Source organism: Anomaloglossus baeobatrachus, chromosome 5 (genome assembly GCF_048569485.1).
Source record: "Anomaloglossus baeobatrachus isolate aAnoBae1 chromosome 5, aAnoBae1.hap1, whole genome shotgun sequence".
Taxonomy (NCBI): Eukaryota; Metazoa; Chordata; class Amphibia; order Anura; family Aromobatidae; genus Anomaloglossus; species Anomaloglossus baeobatrachus.
The window spans coordinates 275,558,381-275,582,435 of record NC_134357.1 but is presented as its reverse complement, the minus strand read 5'-3'; the positions used below and the strand labels follow the sequence as shown (position 1 = coordinate 275,582,435).

At 50.9% G+C, this 24,055-nt stretch overlaps 2 protein-coding genes across 2 annotated transcripts; both read right to left on the bottom strand.

Annotated features, from left to right (window-relative positions):
- Positions 1–1,323: 1,323 nt before the first annotated feature.
- Positions 1,324–14,392, bottom strand: ARHGDIA (Rho GDP dissociation inhibitor alpha). The gene is made up of 6 exons (XM_075349510.1): positions 14,285–14,392; positions 9,262–9,468; positions 8,579–8,662; positions 8,401–8,477; positions 8,232–8,295; positions 1,324–2,805 (listed from the first exon to the last, which is right to left on the bottom strand). The coding sequence occupies exons 2-6, from the start codon at positions 9,449–9,451 to the stop codon at positions 2,606–2,608; spliced, it is 615 nt and encodes a 204-aa protein (XP_075205625.1). The 5' UTR covers positions 9,452–9,468; positions 14,285–14,392; the 3' UTR covers positions 1,324–2,605.
- A 4,673-nt stretch (positions 14,393–19,065) lies between these two features.
- ALYREF (Aly/REF export factor) lies at positions 19,066–23,029 on the bottom strand. The gene is made up of 6 exons (XM_075347448.1): positions 22,670–23,029; positions 21,438–21,569; positions 21,191–21,338; positions 21,046–21,109; positions 20,786–20,966; positions 19,066–19,456 (listed from the first exon to the last, which is right to left on the bottom strand). The coding sequence occupies exons 1-6, from the start codon at positions 22,892–22,894 to the stop codon at positions 19,442–19,444; spliced, it is 765 nt and encodes a 254-aa protein (XP_075203563.1). The 5' UTR covers positions 22,895–23,029; the 3' UTR covers positions 19,066–19,441.
- Positions 23,030–24,055: the final 1,026 nt, after the last annotated feature.

Here is a 24,055-nt window from a genome sequence, read left to right as displayed (position 1 = left end):
GTGATACGTCATCGTAGGTCCTGCAATGTTGGTGGAGGGGTCGCATACACCTGCTGTTTGATGTGACCTCATAGATAGACGTCCAATGGGGTCAGGTCAGGTGAGCGTGGAGGTCACTCCACACAGCCACCATACCCAATGACTTGTAGGAAGATCTCCATGAGGTATCGCTTCACGTCCGCTGCCTTGTGAGGTTTACAGGTTCTAATCATAGCATCTCTGTATGCAAGGTGTCGATTCGTATTGATGATGCCCTACAACCTTGTAATTCACTTTTTTTTTTCTCTTTCGCTCCATTTTCGAGATAAAAATGCTAACTCCGTTGTTTTCCACCAGGTGGCGCTATAGGTGGTTTCATTGCGTAGCGCATGGCTACTTTACTATACCTAGACACCACTTTTATGCCTATAGCAGCCGCTGTTCTCAAGTTAATGGCGGTGGACAGGATATGGGTGGACATACTGTATAGGAATGTATATGGAGCTTCCTCATCTTTCCATGATATAATACGGACACTAAAGTGGCATGTGCAAGTTTGTAAAATATAGCAGTTATGTATAGGGCGGCACGGTGGCTCAGTGGTTAGCATTGCAATCTTGCAGCGCTGGGGTCCTGGGTTCAAATCCCACCAAGAACAACATCTGCAAGGAGTTTGTATGTTCTCCCTGTGTTTGCGTGGGTTTCCTCCCGGTGCTATACTTTCCTCCCACACTCCAAAAACATACTCATAGAGAACCTAGATTGTGAGCCCCAATGGGGACAGTGATGCCGTTACCATTGTATGTAAAAGTGCTGTGGAATTAACAGTGCTATATAAATGATTAAATATTATATTATATGTATTGTACTCTCCTATAAGCATCATTAAATTTCCACAGCACATTTTGGAAGAAATGTTATAATCTATTTAGGCAGACATGATTTTCTAATGTGACCCCTTTCCTTTTAACCCGCACCCCCCTCATTATGCTCCAGAATCTGACCTGGTATTCACTACCTGCACTCAATAGCACTTCATATTTGTGAATACAGTGCCTGAACCATTGTACCAAACAAGTTCTTTTACCTTTCAGGGCACCCCTTTTAATTAGACTGCAAGCTCTTGTGAACAGGGCTCTTTTTGTTTGGTTTGTTACTCTGTAATGAATATCTGTACAGATAATGTAGCATGGCTGTACAGCGCCCCCTGCTGGCACTCACAGACCGTACTTACACAGTCATTTGGGGGAGGGCTGCGCATAGAGATTCCCATTTGCAGGCCAGGAGCCCCTTTAATATCAGCAGGGTTACGTCTGAAGATTGAACAGAACAGGAGACATGGTGTGGCCAGTTGGAATCATTTTATTTCATAAAAAGGAAGCAGATGACCATTGTATCATGCTTTTCTGGCTTTTGGGAAATGTTACAGACAAAATACAAAACAAAATAAACCACAAATTTTATTCTCTGTCCGTGAGAAACGACCCCCCACACCCACCAAGACTCTCCAGGCTGAAGTGATACAGGTACCCCAGGAGTCCAGTGATACAGGTACCCCAGGAGTCCCCCGGGTGGAATGGTGAATCTGGAGTATGACCAGAGGAGTCAAGGCAATAAATATTGGTAATCCACGAAGAAGAGCACTTACACAACTTGAACATCATCTCCCCTGGGTGGAAAGCAGCCCGTCTGAGCTCAGACGCCACATTCATATGTCAGTACTAGAGTTAATAAAAGGTGGATCGCTCTAGGATTGTCTTCTGGAAATGCCCCATGGACATTGTGTATGCTGAAGCAGGCTGACCACAGACAAGCAGCTCGGCACTGGCGGGACTCAATACACTGGCACATCACACGACTAAGCCCATATACTGGAAAGTGGGCACTCCAGCCCCTGCGGCCCATGGATAGGGGACTGACACGAAACAGAGCTTCATCTTACGTTTGGTCCTATAGAAATCTGCGCTGGAGGGAAAAACAAACCTTCAAGATATTCTGATAAGTGCCTTCAAAAGCCAACTTATGGCGGCAATATGTGGAATACAAGCAGCTTAGGAATATGCAAGTGACTTCACCCGATTCCCGGATATTACCCTGCAGCAGGCAGACTTTAAAACGAGGCACACATTAAACCAGGGGGGCATCGGGCAATGCCCCTACGGCAACAAATGCAAAATCATTAAGGCAACACGGCTACGAGAATAAAAAAAATAAAAAGAATCATTGACAGAAATGATAGACCAGGCAATGATAATAAGGCGGCCATGAGGTTGAATAAACAGAAGAAAAGAAGAAATGGAAAGTAGTCCCTGGAATGAATTCCCAGCCCAAACTGGCTGCCAATTCTGAGGCCAGGCACCTTGACTAAGCTGGCACGATAATGGGAACACTCCCTGCTCCCAGTCATCCTGCAGGAGACATAACACCGGGCAAGGCAAACAGTGCCACACAAGGCAGAAACGGCAATCCCACTTGGCATTTTTTTTTTTTTAAGGGGCATAGGTAGGAGCTTGTGGGGGAAAACACCACATGGTACAGAGTTGGGAGACAGTCCGGCAGCTTCTCTCAGAGAGGAGGAGGACAGAGGGGTGTTACAGACCCCAGAGGGGGTATTCTCTGGGCAGGCCTAGTTCTTCCAATCCTTGCAGATGTTCAGGTTCCACTCCCAGATGAGGTGACTGGTTTTATCGTCATCAGTGAAGAGAGACTTCATATTGTAACAGGCTCGGGCCAACAAACCCTTGGGCGCTTCCTCGACCGGAGTGAGAAATTCATATTCGTCCGCACGGGGACCGTAACTTCCAACCATATAGTTTGTCTTGTCCACTAGAAAAAAAAAAGCTTTCATTAGTGCGGTGTGAAGACGGCTCAGTGACCATGCCCAATCTAGAACGTGAGCCATAAGCCTATATGTAACAGTCTACAGTCACTAATACCAGTGACATGATGGACCTGGGCACGATCACGTATGTCACCTTCTCCTGTGTCAGACAAGACTGGTTCTCAGCCGCTCAATTTAATCTGATCGTTTAAAGGCAACCTGTCAGGTTTCATTTGCCTTGTAACCTATAAGCAGGGTGATATGTGGCCTAAAAACCCTTCCTACCCATCCCTAGGTTGTAATGTTGTGTACAAACGTTTTATAACGTACATGTTCCCTATGTAAATGAGCAGAAGGACTAATCCCCAGGGCGTTGCTTCACCCTGTCTAGTTTGCCTTCTTTCCGTGGCATTACGCCTCTGTGGGCATGATGCGGTGGTAGTCGTGACAGATGATGCCAGTTGTCTGCACCGCAGCCACCCCTCTAGCGCAGGGGAAGGGTTGCTGGGACTTGTGGTGCGGGGTGCTCAGTTTACGCCTGGAGACAGGGCTTGTTTCATCTTCAGGACCGCTTTCCAGCTGCCGGTTGCAGCAGGTCCCAGTGTCCTCAAACACCACACACAGATACAGACTTTTCTAAACAAAAACATCTGTTTACTTGTAACATATCGCCTTAGGCGGGCACATCGCTTTCTAGTTGCAGGGGACATCATTCTTAATAAATACCGTCCTTTGGACATACGCTCCGCCTTTTCTCCTCGGTCATTGCCTTTAGCAACCCGGAGCCACTATTCATTTGTACATTTTTCCGGTCGACTGCTTCCCTGGTACTTGGGCTCCCGTTGGGGTCCCTAAGCTCCTCATCTTCCCCTTCAGCTTCACTATTCACGGCAGACTCAATGGTCTTTCCGGTCAGTCTGGGCATACTCCTCTCTCACAGGCCCACTTTCGCTGACTGAGGGGATTCGTTAGGTCTCTGCCAGGGAATGGCCAGCACTCTGGCCGCACTGCGTGTCCGGCACCCGGATTCAACCCACAAGGTCATGCCAAATTAAAGTTATTGGGATTTTCTTTTACTACGCCTCTCACAGACACAGTCTCCTCCTCTCCCTCAGGGACTCTCCACCAACCGACATCTTAACCGCTCTTTTTCAAACTAAGCCCCTCCCCTTCACTAACTTCCTCCAGCCCGGGAGCACCAGGGAAGCAGCTTACACGCTGTGGCCACCTAGTGGCCGTTTACCAATAATACACACCATACCAGAACATACAGTATATTGCCGTTTGCAGGTCTGAGGTGGGCTAAGCCATGCACCCCCCTTAGAATACCACGGATTTACATGAGCGACGTCACCGTCAGCTCCTAGGCATCCCGTGCGTGTGCACTTCTCATTCGCGCAGCCTTCTTAGGCCAGGTTCACTTTTCCGTTGTTTTTCATCAGACACATGCGTTGCTTGACGCTTGTGACTGATGCGTTGTACAACGGACGACAAGAATAAGAATTCATTGTCGGAATCCGTTGTAAAACGCGCGAGAGAGAGAGTGATCAGCCGATCGCTCACAGCGGCCGGCCGCCGGGGGAACAGCCGATCGCTCACAGCGGCCGGCCGCCGGGGGAACAGCCGATCGCTCACAGCGGCCGGCCGCCGGGGGAACAGCCGATCGCTCACGGCGGCCGGCCGCCGGGGGGAACAGCCGGTCGCTCACGGCGGCCGGCCGCCGGGGGAACAGCCGATCGCTCACGGCGGCCGGCCGCCGGGGGAACAGCCGATCGCTCACGGCGGCCGGCCGCCGGGGGAACAGCCGATCGCTCACGGCGGCCGGCCGCCGGGGGAACAGCCGATCGCTCACGGCGGCCGGCCGCCGGGGGAACAGCCGATCGCTCACGGCGGCCGGCCGCCGGGGGAACAGCCGATCGCTCACGGCGGCCGGCCGCCGGGGGAACAGCCGATCGCTCAGGGCGGCCGGCCGCCGGGGGAACAGCCGATCGCTCAGGGCGGCCGGCCGCCGGGGGAACAGCCGATCGCTCACGGCGGCCGGCCGCCGGGGGAACAGCCGATCGCTCACGGCGGCCGGCCGCCGGGGGAACAGCCGATCGCTCACAGCGGCCGGCCGCCGGGGGAACAGCCGATCGCTCACAGCGGCCGGCCGCCGGGGGAACAGCCGATCGCTCACAGCGGCCGGCCGCCGGGGGAACAGCCGATCGCTCACAGCGGCCGGCCGCCGGGGGAACAGCCGATCGCTCACAGCGGCCGGCCGCCGGGGGAACAGCCGATCGCTCACAGCGGCCGGCCGCCGGGGGAACAGCCGATCGCTCACAGCGGCCGGCCGCCGGGGGAACAGCCGATTGCTCACAGCGGCCGGCCGCCGGGGGAACAGCCGATCGCTCACAGCGGCCGGCCGCCGGGGGAACAGCCGATCGCTCACAGCGGCCGGCCGCCGGGGGAACAGCCGATCGCTCAGGGCGGCCGGCCGCCGGGGGAACAGCCGATCGCTCAGGGCGGCCGGCCGCCGGGGGAACAGCCGATCGCTCAGGGCGGCCGGCCGCCGGGGGAACAGCCGATCGCTCAGGGCGGCCGGCCGCCGGGGGAACAGCCGATCGCTCACAGAAGCCGGGCGATCAGATGATCGTTCAGCCGCCGAGAGAGAACATGCTCAGTGGAATCAAAAGGATTCCGCTGCTCAAAAAAACGCTACATGCTGCGTTCCTGCCGCCCGACAGTTAGTCATTCCACGACTGATCAGTCGGGCGGAGGATGCAACGCAGCATCATCAGTCACAATCCGCCGCTCATATAAGTCTATGGGAACAACGGAATCTGCCAAACGGATTCCATTGTTTACCAGAGCCGCGGATTGTGAGTGATACAAATTGACGGAAATGTGAACCTAGCCTTAGCCGGGTGTACGCTTGTCAGCTTCACAAGCACACTGCACATGATCTGAATGCTCCTGCGTCTCCGACCATGAGCAGAGCGCATCTAAAGCCGGCAAGTAAAAACCCGGCTAAAAAAGGCTGCGTGAATGAGAAGCGCACACACTAGGGATTTCTAGGAGCTGACGGTGACGTCGCTCATGTAAATCCATGGTATCATACCCACAGGGGTATGATACCACGGAAAGAAGGCAAACTAGACGGGGCGATGCGACACCCACGGGACTAGACCCTCTCATCATTTACATAGGGAACACGTGAATTATAAACTTTTTTTTATAAATTCATTTTACACAATATTACAACACAGGGATGGGTAGGCCACACATCACCCTGCACGGCATATGAGACCCGACAGGTTCCCTTTAATTCACTGACAACAAGCAGCTTACATGAACGAGGCAAGATATAGCAACATGAAGAACTTTTTGTCCCCCCTCCCCCATCTCTAGGATAACCTTCAATTAAAAGTGCCTGACTAATATTATACAACTACCAAGATCAAGAATCACTTCTTGCACGTGCCCCACATAATACAGATTGTGGAGTTCTTACCTATTAAAACACATACTTGGATCTGTAACCATGTTTATCTCCATAGGAAGAGTGGTACAAGTCATTTGATAAAGGGAATCTGTGACAATTTTTTGCTATGATGTAGGGACAGAGACCCTGATTGCAGCGGTGCCAATTAATGGGCCAATTGCTGCAGTTTTTAGAAAATCAGTTTTCTCTGCTGGAGATCTAGCAGTTCTGGGACTGCTGATCTCTGTATAACTCTGCCCACACCAACCATGGACAGCTTTTTGTGTACACTGTGCGTATTATTATAGCGCCATTTATTCCATAGCCCTTTACATGTGAATGGGGTATACATAGTATGGACAATTACAATAATCAAACAATACAAGGCGCAGACAGGTACAGAAGAATAGAGGTCCCTGCCCGCGAGAGACTGATATGTTGTGGCAGAGTATTCCAGAGTATGGGGGAGGCACGGGAGAAAATTTACATGCGGTGGTGGGAAGAGGAGATTAGAGGGTAGTAGAGAAGGAGATCTTTTGAGGATCGGAGGTTGCGTGCAGGTAAGTACCGGGAGACTAGGTCACAGATGTAAGGAGGAGACAGGTTGTGGATGGCTTTGTATGTCATTGGGTTTTGAGCTGGAGTCATTGGGCAATGGGAAGCCAGTGAAGGGATTGGCAGAGAGGAGAGGCTTGGGAGTAGTGGGGGGGGACAGGTGGATTAGTCAGACAGCATAGTTTAGAATAGATTGTAGGGGTGCGAGAATGTTAGAAGTGAGGCCACAGAGAAGAAGGTTGCAATAATCCAGGCGGGAGATAATAAGGGCATGTACTAGAGTTTTTACAGCTTCTTGGGAAAGGAATATACGAATCTGGGAAATGTGTTTAATTTTAGGCATAGACAGAAAGCTGTCATTGGTGGGGGCGGGGTTATACAGTGCAGGAGGACTACATGGCATGAGACAGTTAGGGTACCGTCTCTCTAAACGACATACCAGCGATTCAGACCACGATATGACCTGGTCAGGATCGCTGGTGGGTCACTACATGGTCGCTGGTGAGCTGTCAATCAGGCAGATCTCACCAGCGACCACTGACCAGCCACCAGCGACTCGTGGAAACGATGCTGCGCTTGGAAACCAAGGTAAATATCGGGCAACTAAGCAAAATGCTTTGCTTGGTTACCAGATATTTACCCTGGTTACCAGCGCACACCGCTTAGCGCTGGCTCCCTACGCTCGTAGCCAGGGTACACATCGGGTTACTAAGCAAAGCGCTTCACTTAGTTACCCAATGTGTACTCTGGCTACGTGTGCAGGGAGCCAGCACCGGCAGCCTGAGAGCGGCGTACGCTAGTAACCAAGGTAAATAACGGGTAACCAAGCAAAGCGATGTGCTTGGTTACCCGATGTGTACCTTGGTTACCAGCGTCCGCAGCTTCCAGACGCCAGCTCCCTGCACATTCAGATCGTTGTGCTCTCGCTGTCAAACACAGCGATGTGCGCTTCACAGAGGGAGAGCAACGAGCAAAAAATGAACCACACTGTGTGTAACGATCAGCGATTTCACAGCAGGGGCCAGATCGCTGCTCAGTGTCACACACAGCGAGATTGCTGATGAGGTCACTGGTACGTCACAAAAACCGTGACTCAGCAGCGATCTTGCTATATGAGAAGTACCCCTTAGTCCTCTAGTGATAAGCTCTTACTGATAAAACACTAATTTAACTGAACCTACAACAAGCAGCCCAGTAAGTGACATATCACTGGAATCAGGGTCTCTCTCCTTACATTTTTGTTGCTCTCAAATTAAATGTTAAAAACCTACTAACAGATTCCCTTTAAATTCTGGAAGACTATGGGATCAGATTGCCCTTCTGCAAATTATAATATCTGAGATCAGACGATATGTCTGACCAGGTCAGGTGATGTGAGGAGGTTGATACATGAACTGTGCATTAGCAGAAACTTACGTCTTACACCTTTCCTGTACGTCTGCTGCTGATACTTCAGTCCGGACACTATCTCCTTGTTAACCTGCGAGGCAAGGGAGAAAAAAAAAAAAAAAAAAAAAAGATGAAAGTTTCGTTATATAATGTCTGACACCTCCAGAGCCTCACACACAGCATTTAGCAGCCTCACCTTAAAGCTGATTTTGATTTTATACTCAACCCCTTCTTTGAGGGTGAAGGATTCCTTTTTAAACTTCTCAAGGTCTCCTGATATGTGCAAAAAACAATAAAAAATAAATAAATTACTGTCTGGAGTGGGACGATGCCATGATTAGGATCCCTAAACCTCCAGATTCTGCAAGGCTTACCTGTTAGATCCAACTGCAGGGGGCCAGGAGCGTCTGCACAGACCAAGGTCAGTTTGGTAACCACAACATTTGGAGCGCAAGGATCTTATAGGAAAAAAAGGATATATTTTTTATGGTTTCTTATACAGCCAGCATTCTTTCATTACTCCCCACCCCACTAATCTCCTTTCCCACTCTCATATTAAAGCCATAGGCTATTAGTTGCCCAATCTAGGTGCCTAGAGGATGATGTGTGCACAGGCAGAACAGACTGTAAAAGCTTTGTGCAGTGCTGTGGTTAGTTTTTGCAGAAAGAAAACATGCTGCTAGTTTTTTTTGCTGCTTTATCCCAGCACAACATAATGAAGGGGCAGAGACCCAGATTCCAGTAATGTGTCACTTACTGGGCTGCTTGCTGCAGTTCTTATAAAGCATGTATCTATGCTAATCCTCTCCAAGATGAGCTCCACTCCATATTTATGAGTCCTGGTTACACCTGAAGCCCACCACTGATGGCAGCTTTCAGTCTATGCATAGTGTAAGCAAAAAGTGGTCAATATATTGAAGGTCACAGCTCAACATAGCTTGCTGAGAAGACTACAAGGCGGAAACAGATAAAACCTCAAAACTACAGCAAGGAGCCCAGTAAGTGCTGGGACCATTGGCTCTGGGCTTCCTGAGAGGGATGCGGTCCCCGGACCTACCCACTGTGCTGGGAACGGGGCCCAGCAGCGCCTCTTTGTACTTCCGCAGACTCTCATCATCCTGGTCCAGAGCCTGGATCTCCTCAATGGTTTTCTGCGCTGGGGGCTTGTAGTTCACAGAATGCTCATCCTCCTCGTTCTCTGCTGCAATCTGTGCAAGTTGCTCTGATGTGGGTTCATGCTCAGCCATGTTTCAGAGAGGGCAGCCTTTATTAAGAAGAGGGGTAGAGGAAAAAAGGTCAATAGTGATGGTGCACAGCAAGTCAGGATTCTCAGACGCATGAAAAAAATGCGACAAAAACGCAACATGTGCACATGGCTTTAACATTGTGCCAAAAGATAAATGTGAAGCCTTGAGAAGAGTAGATTTACTAGGCAAAAAAACATGGCTAGCAAATGCACCAACAAGCTACAGTTATTTCTTTTGTGCTGACAATGGGCACAACACAGGTGTCGGGTATGCCAGCCAATAGATGGAGGAAAAAGAAAAAGTAAAAGAAAAGTGTAAGGCTAGTTTCACACTTTCGTTGTTTTCCTTCAGTCGCAATCCGCCGTTTTGGAAAACATCGGAATCTGTTAACGGATTCCGCTGCTTCCCATAGACTTGTATGGACGACGGATTGCGACTAATGGACCTGCGTTGCTTCCGCTGGCCGACACTGCGTTGCTTCCGCCGGGTGGAAGGAACGCAGCATGTAACTTTTTTCAGCAGCGGAATGCTTAGGATTTTGTTGCGCATGCTCTCTCTGGCTCCCTGCACACGTAACCAGGGTACACATCGGGTTACTTAGCAAAGTGCTTTGCTTAGTAACCCGATATTTACCCTGGCTACGTGTGCAAGGAGCCAGCGCTAAGCGGTGTACACTGGTAACCAAGGTAAATATCGGGTAACCAAACAAAGTGCTTTGCTTAGTTACCCGATATTTACCCTGGCTACGTGTGCAGGGAGCCCAACACTCCCCCGCTCTGCTCCGCCCCCTCCAGCACTCCGCATGTACACACACACCTGTCCCCAGCCATTCCGTCCCCACAGCACTGACGTCCTCAGCGCCATGGCCCTGCTCAGCTCCACCCACCCCCTGCACTCCTCCCCCCGCACATATTCTCGGCGGCCGGCTGCCGTGAGCGATCGGCCGATCACCCGGCAGCAGACTATTGTGAACGATCAGCTGATCACCCGGCTGCTGTGAGCGATCAGCTGAGCTGCCAGCTATTAAGAGCGATCAGCTGATCGTTAACAATAGTCTGCCGCCGGTAAAACTGTAAAGAAGAAAAAAAAAAAGATTCCGTTGTTTTGTACGATCCGTTGTGCCACTATATGCAACACATCCGTTGCATCCGTCACACAACGCAATGCAACGGATGCCATTTAACGCAAGTGTGAAACTAGCCTAATGTGCATGCGTGGTCGTGATCAACCTGTCACAGTCTCTGCCTACACAGTACTGAGCTGTCAAAATATAAGACACCAATGTTATAGGGATAGAAGTTGAATGTTTGGGGGTGAAGAGGGGGTTTCTGGTGCAGCGGTGTCCGAAAAAGGTGAGGAGACCACATTCAGGAGCCCGGATAGTCATTAGATGGCATCCAGAGCACAAGTACCAGGCGTTGCCATACGACCGCACACAAGGAGCCGGCCCCAGGGCTGTATATAACTGTGGCAATGTCATAGGATTTCCTCTGAAAGAGGAAGTATCATACAATGTCCCCTGGCAGCGCTCCTCCCCCGGACAAGAACCTGCTAAAATGGGCACTGACGGCAGACACACAGGGCACCTGCATAGGCCAGGGAGCCCCCCAATGTGCAGCACCACCATGTATCAGCTCATCCAGGCACAGAGAGGAGTGAAGGGCACTGCTACATTAACTATATTGATGCCAGCAAGGCCCTACAGCTTAGGGCCCCCAAACTTCCCTTTGGTCTATATGAAAAGACTGTTGGAGATTGGGGCCCACACGCTCCATGTTACACCACTGGACAGACTGGTTGTCAGGAAATAAACCCTGTGGTTGTTAGGCAAAGTATCCTTAGCAACCAGACTGTAAAATCTGACCAATCGTCGTATAGCTTGGCACTGTGCACCCATGTCAGTTTATGTTCACATTATGCATACATTACTATGGACAATATGTCTATGCATAGCTACACCCCAGAGATGGCCTCAGATTACTCTGATCTCCAGCACACGGGCACTAGTCAGGCTGCAGAAAAGGCAGATGTCCCCACGGCCATTACTGTCTTGTGGTCACAGATTTCTGCTCTGAAGGATCACTGGTAGGCTGCAGATGATCAATGACAGAACAACAACGTAGGAGGCCGGGAGGTAAAGATACTTTTTGATGTTCTAATGGACAATTTCCCTGGTTGTCCAGTGGTGGACATCCCTGTCTTCAGACTGCTGTAGAGGCGGGTGTCTGTACACGGCTGGCACAAACGCCATTCCTTATCTTGCCACTTTCATTTTACTACTCATAAACCTTTGCCCCAGCTCCAGCTTATTTACTGCCAACACTGAGCAGCCGAATATGTCCAGCCATACACCATAAGAAAAGGCCTGAAGACGGCGGCACATAACTGCAGATCTAGGAGGCCTTGTACCGGAGATCAATGGGGGGTCACAAGTCCCCACCAGTCTACAATATATCATCTAATGGACAGTGATGAGAGCTTCAGGCTGGACAAGCCCTTTAAGGACCTAAACAGGACTCATGCTCATTCATCTGGTAACTGCATCTAAAAACAAACGAGCGAGCCGATCCCAGGTGGCAACGCGGCAAGGCCAGCAGATGCGGGGGGGCAGGGAGCAAACAGAAGCCGGGGGGGTCGAGGTGGCAAAGCCAGGGGGCGCAACGGCGAAGCCAGCAGACTCCAGGGGACATGGCGGCAAAGCCAGCAGATGTCGGGGGGTGTGGTGGCAAAGCCAGCAGATGTCGGGGGGTGTGGTGGCAAAGCCAGCAGATGTCGGGGGGTGTGGTGGCAAAGCCAGCAGATGTCGGGGGGTGTGGTGGCAAAGCCAGCAGATGTCGGGGGGTGTGGTGGCAAAGCCAGCAGATGTCGGGGGGTGTGGTGGCAAAGCCAGCAGATGTCGGGGGGTGTGGTGGCAAAGCCAGCAGATGTCGGGGGGTGTGGTGGCAAAGCCAGCAGATGTCGGGGGGTGTGGTGGCAAAGCCAGCAGATGTCGGGGGGTGTGGTGGCAAAGCCAGGGGGCACAACGGCGAAGCCAGCAGACTCCAGGGGACATGGCGGCAAAGCCAGCAGATGTCGGGGGGTGTGGTGGCAAAGCCAGGGGGCACAACGGCGAAGCCAGCAGACTCCAGGGGACATGGCGGCAAAGCCAGCAGATGTCGGGGGGTGTGGTGGCAAAGCCAGGGGGCACAACGGCGAAGCCAGCAGACTCCAGGGGACATGGCAGCAAAGCCAGCAGATGTTGGGGGGTGCGGTGGCAAAGCCAGGGGGCGCAACAGCGAAGCCAGCAGACTCCAGGGGACATGGCGGCAAAGCCAGCAGATGTCGGGGGGTGTGGTGGCAAAGCCAGGGGGCACAACGGCGAAGCCAGCAGACTCCAGGGGACATGGCGGCAAAGCCAGCAGATGTCGGGGGGTGTGGTGGCAAAGCCAGGGGGCACAACGGCGAAGCCAGCAGACTCCAGGGGACATGGCAGCAAAGCCAGCAGATGTCGGGGGGTGCGGTGGCAAAGCCAGGGGGCGCAACAGCGAAGCCAGCAGACTCCAAGGGACGTGGCGGCGAAGCCAGCAGATGTCGGGGGGTGTGGTGGCAAAGCCAGGGGGCACAACGGCGAAGCTAGCAGACTCCAGGGGACATGGCGGCAAAGCCAGCAGATGTCGGGGGGTGTGGTGGCAAAGCCAGGGGGCACAACGGCAAAGCCAGCAGACTCCAGGGGACATGGCAGCAAAGCCAGCAGATGTTGGGGGGTGCGGTGGCAAAGCCAGGGGGCGCAACAGCGAAGCCAGCAGACTCCAAGGGACGTGGCGGCGAAGCCAGCAGATGTCGGGGGGGGGGGGGGGGGGGGGGGTGGTGGCAAAGCCAGCAGATGTCGGGGGGTGCGGTGGCAAAGCCAGGGGGCACAACGGCGAAGCCAGCAGACTCCAGGGGACATGGCAGCAAAGCCAGCAGATGTCGGGGGGTGCCGCCAAGAGCAAACAGAAGCCAGGGGGCGCAACAGCAAAGCCAGCAGACGCCAGGGAACGCAGCGGTGAAGCTAGCAGACGCCAGAGGGGTGCCGCAGCGAGGTCAGCAGACACCAAAGTGGGCGCCGCCAGCAGATGCCAGATGGGCGGCACAGTGGCTCAGTGGTTAGCACTGCAGTCTTGCAGCGCTGGGGTCCTGGGTTCAAATCCACCAATGACAATATCTGCAAGGAGTTTGTATGTTCTCCCCGTGTTTGCGTGGGTTTCCTCCGGGGTCTCCGATTTCCTCCCACACTCCAAAGACATACAGATAGGGACTCTAGAGTGTGAGCCCCAATGGGGACAGTGCTGCCAATGTATATAATGCGCTGCGGAATTAATAGCGCTATATAAATTATTATATGCCAGGGTGGCACCACGGCGAGGCCAGCAGATGCCAGGGGGTACAGTGAGTGAGCAGGGCACAGAGAAGGCACATGGAAGGGGATTGTCCATATATGACGCCCCGTAAGCCTGTTCCCCCACATCACTACATAAAGCACTGCATCCTTTATGTACTAACCCTAATTTCCAGCCTGCCACAGCAGCATTCACCCTTCTGCAGGCTTCTGAGCTGAAATCTGCCAGTTCTTGCTGGCTCTTACTGTGCTGCGGAAGGCCACCTGCACTGTACGAGCTCAGGGCACTAACCTGCGCCTGTAATTCCAGCAGCAGAATTGTGAATCGGGGTATAGCACGGTGTACCCGAGGATCGGTATATAGAGAGCTAGCACGGGGGCCAGGACCGTCCACACTGAGGAGCGGCGTGTAGAGCCGGTACATGCGCGCACCATCATCCCGGACAGGGAGCTGTCACTGCGCACACCATACTCACCGCTGCCGGTTCGGTTCCCCGCTCTTACAGCTCCCACCCTCAGGAATGGCGAATGGTGACCGGACACGCCCCGCTGTGCGCTCTCCTCTTCCTTTCCGGGATGTGCGTCATTTCCTCCCGGTGCCGCCATGTTGGTACACCCGCGCTGCGAGCCTGAATGCAGGAGGATGAGGTCAGTGCAGCGCAGTTCCGTGGCCTCACAGTGGAGCCGCTGTACACCCTGCTGCAGGGCCCAGGAGACAGTGCCGTAGGTCTGCCCGTTATAGTGCTCTCATCAGGCTGATGTTCATGCGTGATGGGCGTTGTAGTCACAGCTATGAAGCCGTCTGTACCATACACCTTACTTAGTCCATTAGTGGCACCATGGTTTCCTGGGATCCATGGCCCTTTGGCTCCTGACTGCACTGCTGCTATTTTGCTGCTAATCCTGGACCTTGTAAATCATACTTTAGTTACATATACCTGCTCATACCCCACAGACTGCTTCTTCTACATAGTAATGCAAGTATTAACCCAAAACTCTGACCCCACAAAACACTCCAATGCTAATTCATCAAATCTATTCTCACAAGAAGCCAGCCTTGTGCTATGCAGCATGCGCAACTGATATGGCAACCATGTGGGGTTTCCTAGACCCCATTAACAGGTTGTAAAGATAAGGTGGCATTAAAGGGAACCTGTCACCACTTTTTTGGCCTATAAGCTGCAGCCACCACCACCGGGCTCTTATATACAGCACTCTAACATCCCGTATATAAGAGCCCAGGCCGGGGGTATAACCTAAAAAACACTTTATAATGGGCGTCTCTGTTGTCTGGTGCCTCCTCTTTCGGCCATCTTCGTCCTCTTTCTGAAGCCTGTGTGCATGACGCGTCTACGTCATACACACTCGCCGTTCCTGCGCAGGCGCACTACAATACTTTGATCTGCCCTGCTCAGGACCTGAATGCTGGCGAGTGTGGATGACGTCAGACCCATCATGCACCGCGGCTAAAGAATAAGGAGCACAAAGATGGCCAAAAGAGGTGGCACCGGACAACGGAGACACCTATAAGGCCCACCGCACGACTGTTAGGTAGGTATTATAAAGTGTTTTTATGTTATACCCCCGGCCTGGGCTCTTATATACAGCATTCTAATATGCTGTATATAAGAGCCCCGTGGTGGTGGCCGCAGCTTATAGCCAAACAAAAGTGGTGATAGGTTCCCTTTAAATTGAACAGCCAGTCGGTACTGGAATCCAATAATCCGCAAACGGAAACATGTCTGCGATCACCGGATGGACACGCAAGATGCTCATTTGTTGGGTGACCGCATATATGGGGACAAACCCGGCTGGTAAACAACCTATCTTGTATATGGTCAACCTGTGTCCATTGACGTGTATGGCAAGCTAAATTTGGCCCCTCTGAATGCAGCATGGTGGTCAATGCCACAGATTTCGGCAGGAGTGGCCACTGGGCCCATCCTTTGTTCTTCAATAATATAAAAAAAAAAAAAAATGACTGATGGTGCATTAGGATATGGCAATTTCAGATTGATACCCCCCGACAAGCGCTGATTGACCATATACAAGATGTTCGGCCCCGGACAGCAATGGCCACCGGAGGATAACATGACTATAATCGTGTTAGTGATCAGCAGCACACCCCGTTTAGTTGATGTGCTGCTGAAGATTACTTTTCCCCAATATATACGATTGGATGAACGCCAGCATGTTCATACATGCAGACAATTATGAAGGAGTGTTTCCACCTAGACTTGTTCCCTGATTAGCTTGCCTAAATGCAGCATCAGTCCGCCATCCCTAATGTGGACACGTGTACACACCGGATGTGGCCATCTTCAGGGTGAGGGCGGCAGCCTCTACCCTATCACATTACACCGCCTCAGTGAGGCATGGTGGCCACACACACACACAATGCGTTTTTGGTGCAATTCTGAAAACTTAGTTCAATTTTTGCGAAATTGCACCCCTCAAAAGAGACATTGCAATTGTATCGTGTGATTGTAGCCTAAAAGTTGAAGCCATCATGAGCTTAACCCCTTCACCAAACAATTTTCCTCTTCTTCCAAGAGCCATAACTTAATTTTTCCGTCAACATAGCCATATGAGGGGTTGTTTTTGCAGGACAATTTATAGTTTTGAACATGGGGTGATTTGAACTTAAGGGTTTGTTTTTTTGTTTTTTTTAAACCTGTTTAGAATATTTTTTGTTGCCTATACTAGTCCCCCTAGCGACTTCATGACTACACAGTCCGATCGCTTATGCTGATCAGAGCTCTGATCAGGAGACACTCTGCTCTGAGTTCTGGTTCTCTGCCAGCATTCACATGAAACACACCATAGCAGCAACGGGTCATTTGACCCCATGATCGTGTCGCGGGGGCCGTCGATTGTGGCAGGGAACAGCTCGATCTCTGCCGGAGCTCGTTAGATTGTGCTGTCAGAGTTTGACAGTGCGATCTAAAGGGCTAACATGTGCGGGAGGCCGTTAGCCACACGTCTGCTGATCAGGGAATAGTGCAAGCTCACCCCCATTAGCCCGCCTTAACAACCGCGGGCAGTAATATTACGTCCTAGCAGTCATGTTACTGCCTGAGGCAGAATGCTGCGATTGGCACACATCTCAGCTGATTTTCACAGCTGAGATGTGTGCCTGCTAGGCACGAGCAGAATAGTTATCTGCTAGTGCCGTTTAGCTCCTTAAATGGTGGTCAATATGACCATTATAATAGTGATCATGGTAAACTTATTTACCGCCCGATACCAGAAGTCATGTGACATAGTGACTTCTGGTAGTTGTCATGGTAGCACAGGGTCATATGATGACTGCTGTACTTGCCATGAATTACTTTGTTTCACTTAGCCCACAGCCCAGTGAAGTAGAAAATGAGCTTTGTTTACAAAAGAAAAAAAAAAAAAAGTCCAGCTCATCAATTGTCAGTACACCTTTTACCAGGACCAGTTATTTCTGCCTGAGTTAAAGAGATATTCCCATCTCCAAGATCCTCTCACTATGTAGTAGGCATAAATTAAACAGGGAAAGGAAAGAAAAAAAAAAATCCAGCACCAGAGATCTAGTATAAAAATAGAAAAAAAAAAAATCATGAAGATGTACCGGCATCAGGCATACAGGACACCTTACATGTTTCGGACACCACATTAATAGCATCTTTTGATTATAAGCTTCAGCACTGCCACTTTACATCCAATATGGCATGGTCTGAGGCAATCAGTGGCTCAGTAACCCAGGGTTGTCATGGTGAAGATCATGTGTTACTATGGCAGTGATCACATTACAGGAGGTGGGTTAACTGTTGGGAGCAGCATGGGCACTGCTCGTGCAGGAACACCTGATTGCCATGACATTGTCAGGTTGGTACACAGATTTCCATGGTCTATACCTAAGTGACTGGGTACAGTCTGACATTTAGGCTATGTGCCCATGGGAAATTAAACCTGTGGATTTCTTTGTAAAATCCACAGGTTTCAGCATGTACAGACACTCCATGTTATCCAATGGGAAATGGGGAGTGCTGTGTGTGCTGCGGACATCCTGCAGCCGCACGTAATTACATGTCAATTTCTGCGGCATTACTGGCCCTCCACTATGGAGAGGCCGGGACTTCTGCAGGTAAGTCGCATGAATGTCCACAGGTTTACCGCAGTTAATAGCTGCAGATTCCAGGGAGTAGCTGCAGGAAACCTGCCGATATATATGTGCAGGTACAAACTCTTGTGTGCACAGCCTTAGGCTATGTGCACACACTGGGTTTTTTGGGCATTTCTGCACACAAAATTCAGTCATGGTGTTGTACCCCTAACAATTGCTTTCAGGTCTGGGCAATTGTACACCCAGGACTGAGCTCATTGCCTGGAGAATTTCTGCACCAGTAGTTTAACCCCCTGAATGCTGTGATTGGAACATTCAGGAGGCAGGAAGAGGAATTGCTTACCTCCCAACCACAGATCTGCTCTGCCACAATGACCCCTAGATTACTGAGCTATGGAGAGCCTTATACACAACATGCTGTATGTGCTTTGTGAGGTGTAGTGCTGAACTATAATCCAGTTTAGTGATAAAGCACTGCAGTGGATTTATAGAATCAGGGGGAGAAAACCGCAACATGTGCACAGTAACTCTAGATTATAGGGATGTGTTTCAGCAGTATTACTATGCAAGGGGAGGAAAAAACCCACATGTGCACCATGAGTTTAAACAGAGGTGGGAGCCACTCCAGGCTCCCAAGACAGCAGCTTCCTTATCCTCTGGAGGAATCACATGGTAATAACCCCTTTAGTTTAGGCCCACAATTTTAAAACCCTTCTCAGCATACATTCCAAAATCCCACTGAGAACCTTTACCTGACATTGCCCACTGGGCCAGTGTAAAATTTGCATTTTTTTTTTAACTTCTTGGGTGAAACAAGGGTTAAGTTTAGCACTAGTTAGTCAATGAACTCATCTCTTGCATCATGTTAAGAAGTTTACCCCTTGAAGTGTTTTTTTTGGTAGATATTCAGGTGTGTAAAGATTGATTTTTGCATGTCAAATAGACATTAGCACCATTGTTGCATATTTGTTTTAAGAAAATAGACAACTTTTTTCTCCCCAGTGTAATTTTGTCACCAATTGTAAGCAATTCAACAGCATTAACTATTGGTATTAGTCTATTAAGCAAAATGATCACATGACCATTCTATCCCCCCAAGCTACCATGTACTCTTAACATTCCAACAGCAGAAAACTAACTGAAATAAAATGACAAACTCAGAAGTGCAGACCCAAACAGGATTTAATAGATACAATACTTGAGTGCCCCTTGGCAGATACTTTCATAAAAAGAGCATATTACATTGGCATAGAGAAACAGGATAATGTCCCCAATGTTCATCCTTCTGAGCGCACAAGGTGTGCCATCAAACACAGGATATACCAAACACTTGTCATCTTTTAGTAGAGAGATCGCCCTGCTCATGACAACCAGTAAAATTTGTCCCAGAAAATAATTTGTACAAAAAAAAAAATGGGTCTGCATAATAAAAAAAAATAATGCAACTTTACATGAGTTTAAAAACTATCAGAAATAAAAGCAAAAACAGTTGTAGAAACAATGTCCAGAGCTAGAACTGCAGCACAGGAACATGGAGGGATTAGCTGGTGTCCATCTGTGGAGAGAAGGAGACCAGATTAGGAACAAGAATGAACAGCTGCCTGCAATGAGGGACAGCTGCAGCAACACTGCCAGGCCGGGGCAGCCGGGACCAAACCATACATTCAATCACGGAAGGCCTCCTATACTAGCAATACTTGTATAGGGAAAGCAATTACAATTCAAAACAAGGGGATTCATGTTAGAGGCCCAGCTTTACCAGGAAGGTATTAATGGAATGAAACAAGGCCACCACAGTGATAACTATGAGACAGGGCTATTTTGCAGGACAAGTTGGAGAATATAACTACCTACAACAAGCTACAGGTTACAAATGTTATGAAGATGACCAGCTATTGTACGGAGTGCAGCACCCAGGACAAAAATCGAAGCTTTATTCCTCCCAAGAGTGCATGACCAGAGCAGCTACAGCACTGGAAGTGACAGCTGGAAGCACGTCTGGCCCTGTACTGATGGACTGCACAGCCAGTGGCTCCTGGGAAAGATAAAGGTCATTTTCTCCCAGGCACCTTCAGAACACTTTGACAATTGCAGATTAGCAGCAATATTGGACCCAACAGGTTTCTTTATAGTCGTCTATTGACAGGACACTTCTCATTCCCAACCATAAAAACATTCCCATGTTGGTGCTCTCCCACAGCTCATGTGATGGTTGTTACGCAAGCCTCACATCCAGTCACTACAGGATTCCCTCTTCCCACATTTGGACAAAACAGGAAGCAACTGACTAGTCAGTCCTTTCAATTGGTGTCCAAAGGAGGGGAGAGTGACATCACAAGGATGGAGAGTACACACTTTATTGTAATGGAGGGCCAACATGGGAGGGGATATAAGGAAGTTGTACAAGTAATGGACACTTTAAAGCAAAATTAAATCCGCTGTGAAATTTTACAAAGCAGCCAACTGGATTTCCAAGAAGGGAAAAAGTCATGACAATAAACACAGGTTCCAGTAATAGCAGAAGTGCTGAGTGTTTTGAATCACCAAATAACATGAGGGCTAGGTTATCATACTAGGCATACTTTGAAGTGTAATAGAGCGGGGGGTCCCCAATGTGTGGCTCATGGGTAATGTGCACATTAGCACAAAGTGTAACAAGTTAGAGCAACCTCCAGATGGGTAGTGGCCCCAAAGTTGAGCTGGATGTGCATGTACTGGCTATGGGGGGGTGGGGGGGTGGAAGGATCACTATTAAAAAAAAGTACCACTGCTCATCTAAAATTACTGCAAGACAGTGTCTATTATCCAAAGGGGGGGGGGGGGGGACTTAAGTGTGATCATGGCATCAGATCTATAATCCCATAGTAATGTACATTGCACTCACCCGGGCATTGTAGGCATCCAGCTGTGCATCCAGCTCTTCTGCTGATAACTGTTGCTTTGTATTTCTGCCAGCTCCCCGACCACGGCCCCGATTTCCTCCCCTGCCACCTCTTCTGTTTCCACCACCAGCACCAAACCCTGTTGGGCCCCCTCGTGGTCGTGTCATACCGCCCCTGGGCAGACTGCAAAATAAAGGAAAAAGTGTAAGTATTGTGCATGTCAGACATCTTATCCACATCCCCACCAGCAGCTATTACTCACCTCTGTATAGGTCTTCTCTGTGCTTCTATCTGTGATGTGACCAACTGAATGTTCATAGGACGACCTGCAGGACGGAAGGAGAACAGATTAGTAGAGCGCTCATTACCCCTGCAGAAGCTGTGGCAGGTAGAGGCATCAATCTTACCATCCAGGGGCACACCGTTGTATTGCTTCATTGCCTTCAGTGCATCTGCTTTCCTTTCAAAGTGCACATCTGCTGTACCTAAACTCCTGCCAGACCTGTCATAGTGAACGGCTGCCTTCTTTAGTGTGCCGAACTCCGCAAACAACTCCTGCAGACACAAACAGCGATTAGAAACCGAAGCAGCGCACATAGTAACATTACAGAAGACAAGTGTATCCACATGAACAGCGACAGAAGCAGAACATACCTGAATGTCAGCATCGGAGACACCAAAGTCCAGGTTGGACACTAGTAGCTTCCCTCCGGTCTCCACGCCTGCACCCGCACCGAATCCGCTATCAAACAGATCATGCTGCCATTTGTCTGGGAGCTGCTTGGGCTGAAAGAAAAAAAAAAAAAAAAAAAAAAAAAATGGTAGGTCAGCAGATGTATGGGATGGCACAGGACCCCAGCATCAGACATCCCATACTCCCCCCACACACCAAGGATAGGAGGCAGTACAGGAACCCCACAGCATCAGGGCAGACAGTGCTCCCTCCTCACTGAGGTTATAAGGCAGTGCAGGGACCCCCAGCATCAGACATCCCAACCTCTTCCCCACTGAGGTTATGAGGCACTGCAGGGACTCAAAAACATCAGGGGCAGACAGCCTAAACCCCTCCTCACCAAGGCTACAAGGTAGAGCAAGTGACACCCCCCACATCAGCAAACAGCCCAAACCCTCTCCCCACTGGAGATTACGAGGCACCACAGAAACCCCCCCCACCAGTATCAGGGGCATGCATCCCAACGCCCTCCCCACTGAGGTTATGAGGCACCACAGAGACCCCACCAGTATCAGGGGCAGACACCCCAAACCCCCTCACCACCGCAGGTTATGAAGCAGCAGTACAGGGGCAGACACCAAACCCCTTCCCCACCAACGTTATGAGCAGCAGTATCAGGTGCAAACAGCCCTCCCCACCGAGGCCGGGCTCCCCTACCCCTCAGGCCGGGCTCCCCTACCCCTCAGGCCGGGCTCCCCTACCCCTCAGGCCGGGCTCCCCTACCCCTCAGGCCGGGCTCCCCTACCCCTCAGGCCGGGCTCCCCTACCCCTCAGGCCGGGCTCCCCTACCCCTCAGGCCGGGCTCCCCTACCCCTCAGGCCGGGCTCCCCTACCCCTCAGGCCGGGCTCCCCTACCCCTCAGGCCGGGCTCCCCTACCCCTCAGGCCGGGCTCCCCTACCCCTCAGGCCGGGCTCCCCTACCCCTCAGGCCGGGCTCCCCTACCCCTCAGGCCGGGCTCCCCTACCCCTCAGGCCGGGCTCCCCTACCCCTCAGGCCGGGCTCCCCTACCCCTCAGGCCGGGCTCCCCTACCCCTCAGGCCGGGCTCCCCTACCCCTCAGGCCGGGCTCCCCTACCCCTCTGGCCGGGCTCCCCGGCGCCCTGGGCCCGCCCCCGACTCTAGGCCTTCCTGCTCCCAGTAGCACCGCTCTTACCCTGCTGTACGGTGCGGGTCGGTTCCTGCCGCCTCTGTTTAGCATCGGCCTTGTTCGGACAGGTCCTCCGCCTCCACGACCGCCACCACCTCCAATGCGGCCTACCGCTCCACCTCGGGACACACCACCACGGGCCCCTCGCCCTCCTCGGCCGCGGCTTGTCGGTCTCTGGGTTCGGTTCATCTTGATAATGTCGTCCAGGGACATATCCATCTTGTCCCCCATGGTGGTATCGGTGGCGGGTGTCCGGTGTTGTGGGATCACGTGCTCGGGTGCGGTTTCCGTTGTAACAATACAACCGCTGTAGTGAGCCGCGCTTATATAGCACTGCCCCTAACAAGCCCGCCACTATTGGCGTCACTTCCGCTCTACGTCATCAGGCGGTCTGCGGTTCACGCCTCGTGCTGTGAGCAAACTCTACAGCCAATCAGATGCAGAGGCGGCCGATAGCCAAGAACACCTGACGTTCTAATCGGACCACATACAGCGTGGCTACACAGTGACGTGCGCGGCGCCGCCTCACTGACGAGTAGTGATGGGAAATCTAGTTCATTTTGGTGATTAGTTCACCATGAACTAGTTCACTGAAAAGATTAGTTCAAAAGATTAGCTCATTTAGTTCATCTAGTTCAGTATTTCTCTCCACTCTATCCTGAGGAGCTGACAGGAAATGCATCATGTGACCTGTGAACTAAATGAACTATATGAGCTGCTGAACTGAATGTTCTACTGAGAATGAATCAGGACAGTCTAGTTCAGTCTGATGCATCTCACTCAGCCCAGCAGCGCCCCCTGTGTAGAGTGTAGAGTACTGACCCATAATGAATGTGTATGAGGGAGCTGAGAAGCAGTTCAGCAGCCACCATTTTGAGAACAGAACAGGAGCCAATGGTAAAGATTTTAGCAAGACTGATCTAGGCTACAGGAGGGTGATCCTCTACAGGAGGGTGATCCTATCACACAGACAGGTGAGGGGCATGAACCACACACAGAAAAACTCTCTCATACACACATATGAGCTGTGTCTGTCTACTGTGCAATTTCAGTATTTATTAATATTATTATTACTATTATATTTATATTTGATGTGTGGTATAGTGTTACTCCCTTCTTTTCCAGCATCAGGAGCTATAAAGAGCAAGTGTGAGGGCAGGAGCCTCCTGGAGCTGTAGAGGAATCACTCTCTGTCTCCTCCCACTGCTGTTTAGTTCAGTATTTCTCTCCACCCTGTCCTATGAGCTGACAGGAAATGCATCATGTGACCTGTGAACTAGATGAACTAGATGAGCTGCTGAACTAAATGTTCTACTGAGAATGACTCAGGACAGTCTAGTTCAATCTGATGCATCTCACTGAGCCCAGCAGCGCCCCATGTGGTAGTGTAGA

What these genes read in the sequence shown, in the direction of transcription:
- ARHGDIA (XM_075349510.1), bottom strand. Translation starts at nt 9,451, where the DNA reads ATGGCTGAGCATGAACCCACATCAGAGCAACTTGCACAGATTGCAGCA. An exon ending in CCCCGTTCCCAGCACAGTGG is followed by an intron (nt 8,663 to 9,261) that starts GTAGGTCCGGGG and finishes TTTTCCTATAAG; the next exon opens with ATCCTTGCGCTCCAAATGTT. An exon ending in GTACAGGAAAGGTGTAAGAC is followed by an intron (nt 2,806 to 8,231) that starts GTAAGTTTCTGC and finishes TTTTTTTTCTAG; the next exon opens with TGGACAAGACAAACTATATG.
- ALYREF (XM_075347448.1), bottom strand. Translation starts at nt 22,894, where the DNA reads ATGGGGGACAAGATGGATATGTCCCTGGACGACATTATCAAGATGAAC. An exon ending in GACCCGCACCGTACAGCAGG is followed by an intron (nt 21,570 to 22,669) that starts GTAAGAGCGGTG and finishes TTTTTCTTTCAG; the next exon opens with CCCAAGCAGCTCCCAGACAA. An exon ending in CAGAGAAGACCTATACAGAG is followed by an intron (nt 20,967 to 21,045) that starts GTGAGTAATAGC and finishes TTTATTTTGCAG; the next exon opens with TCTGCCCAGGGGCGGTATGA.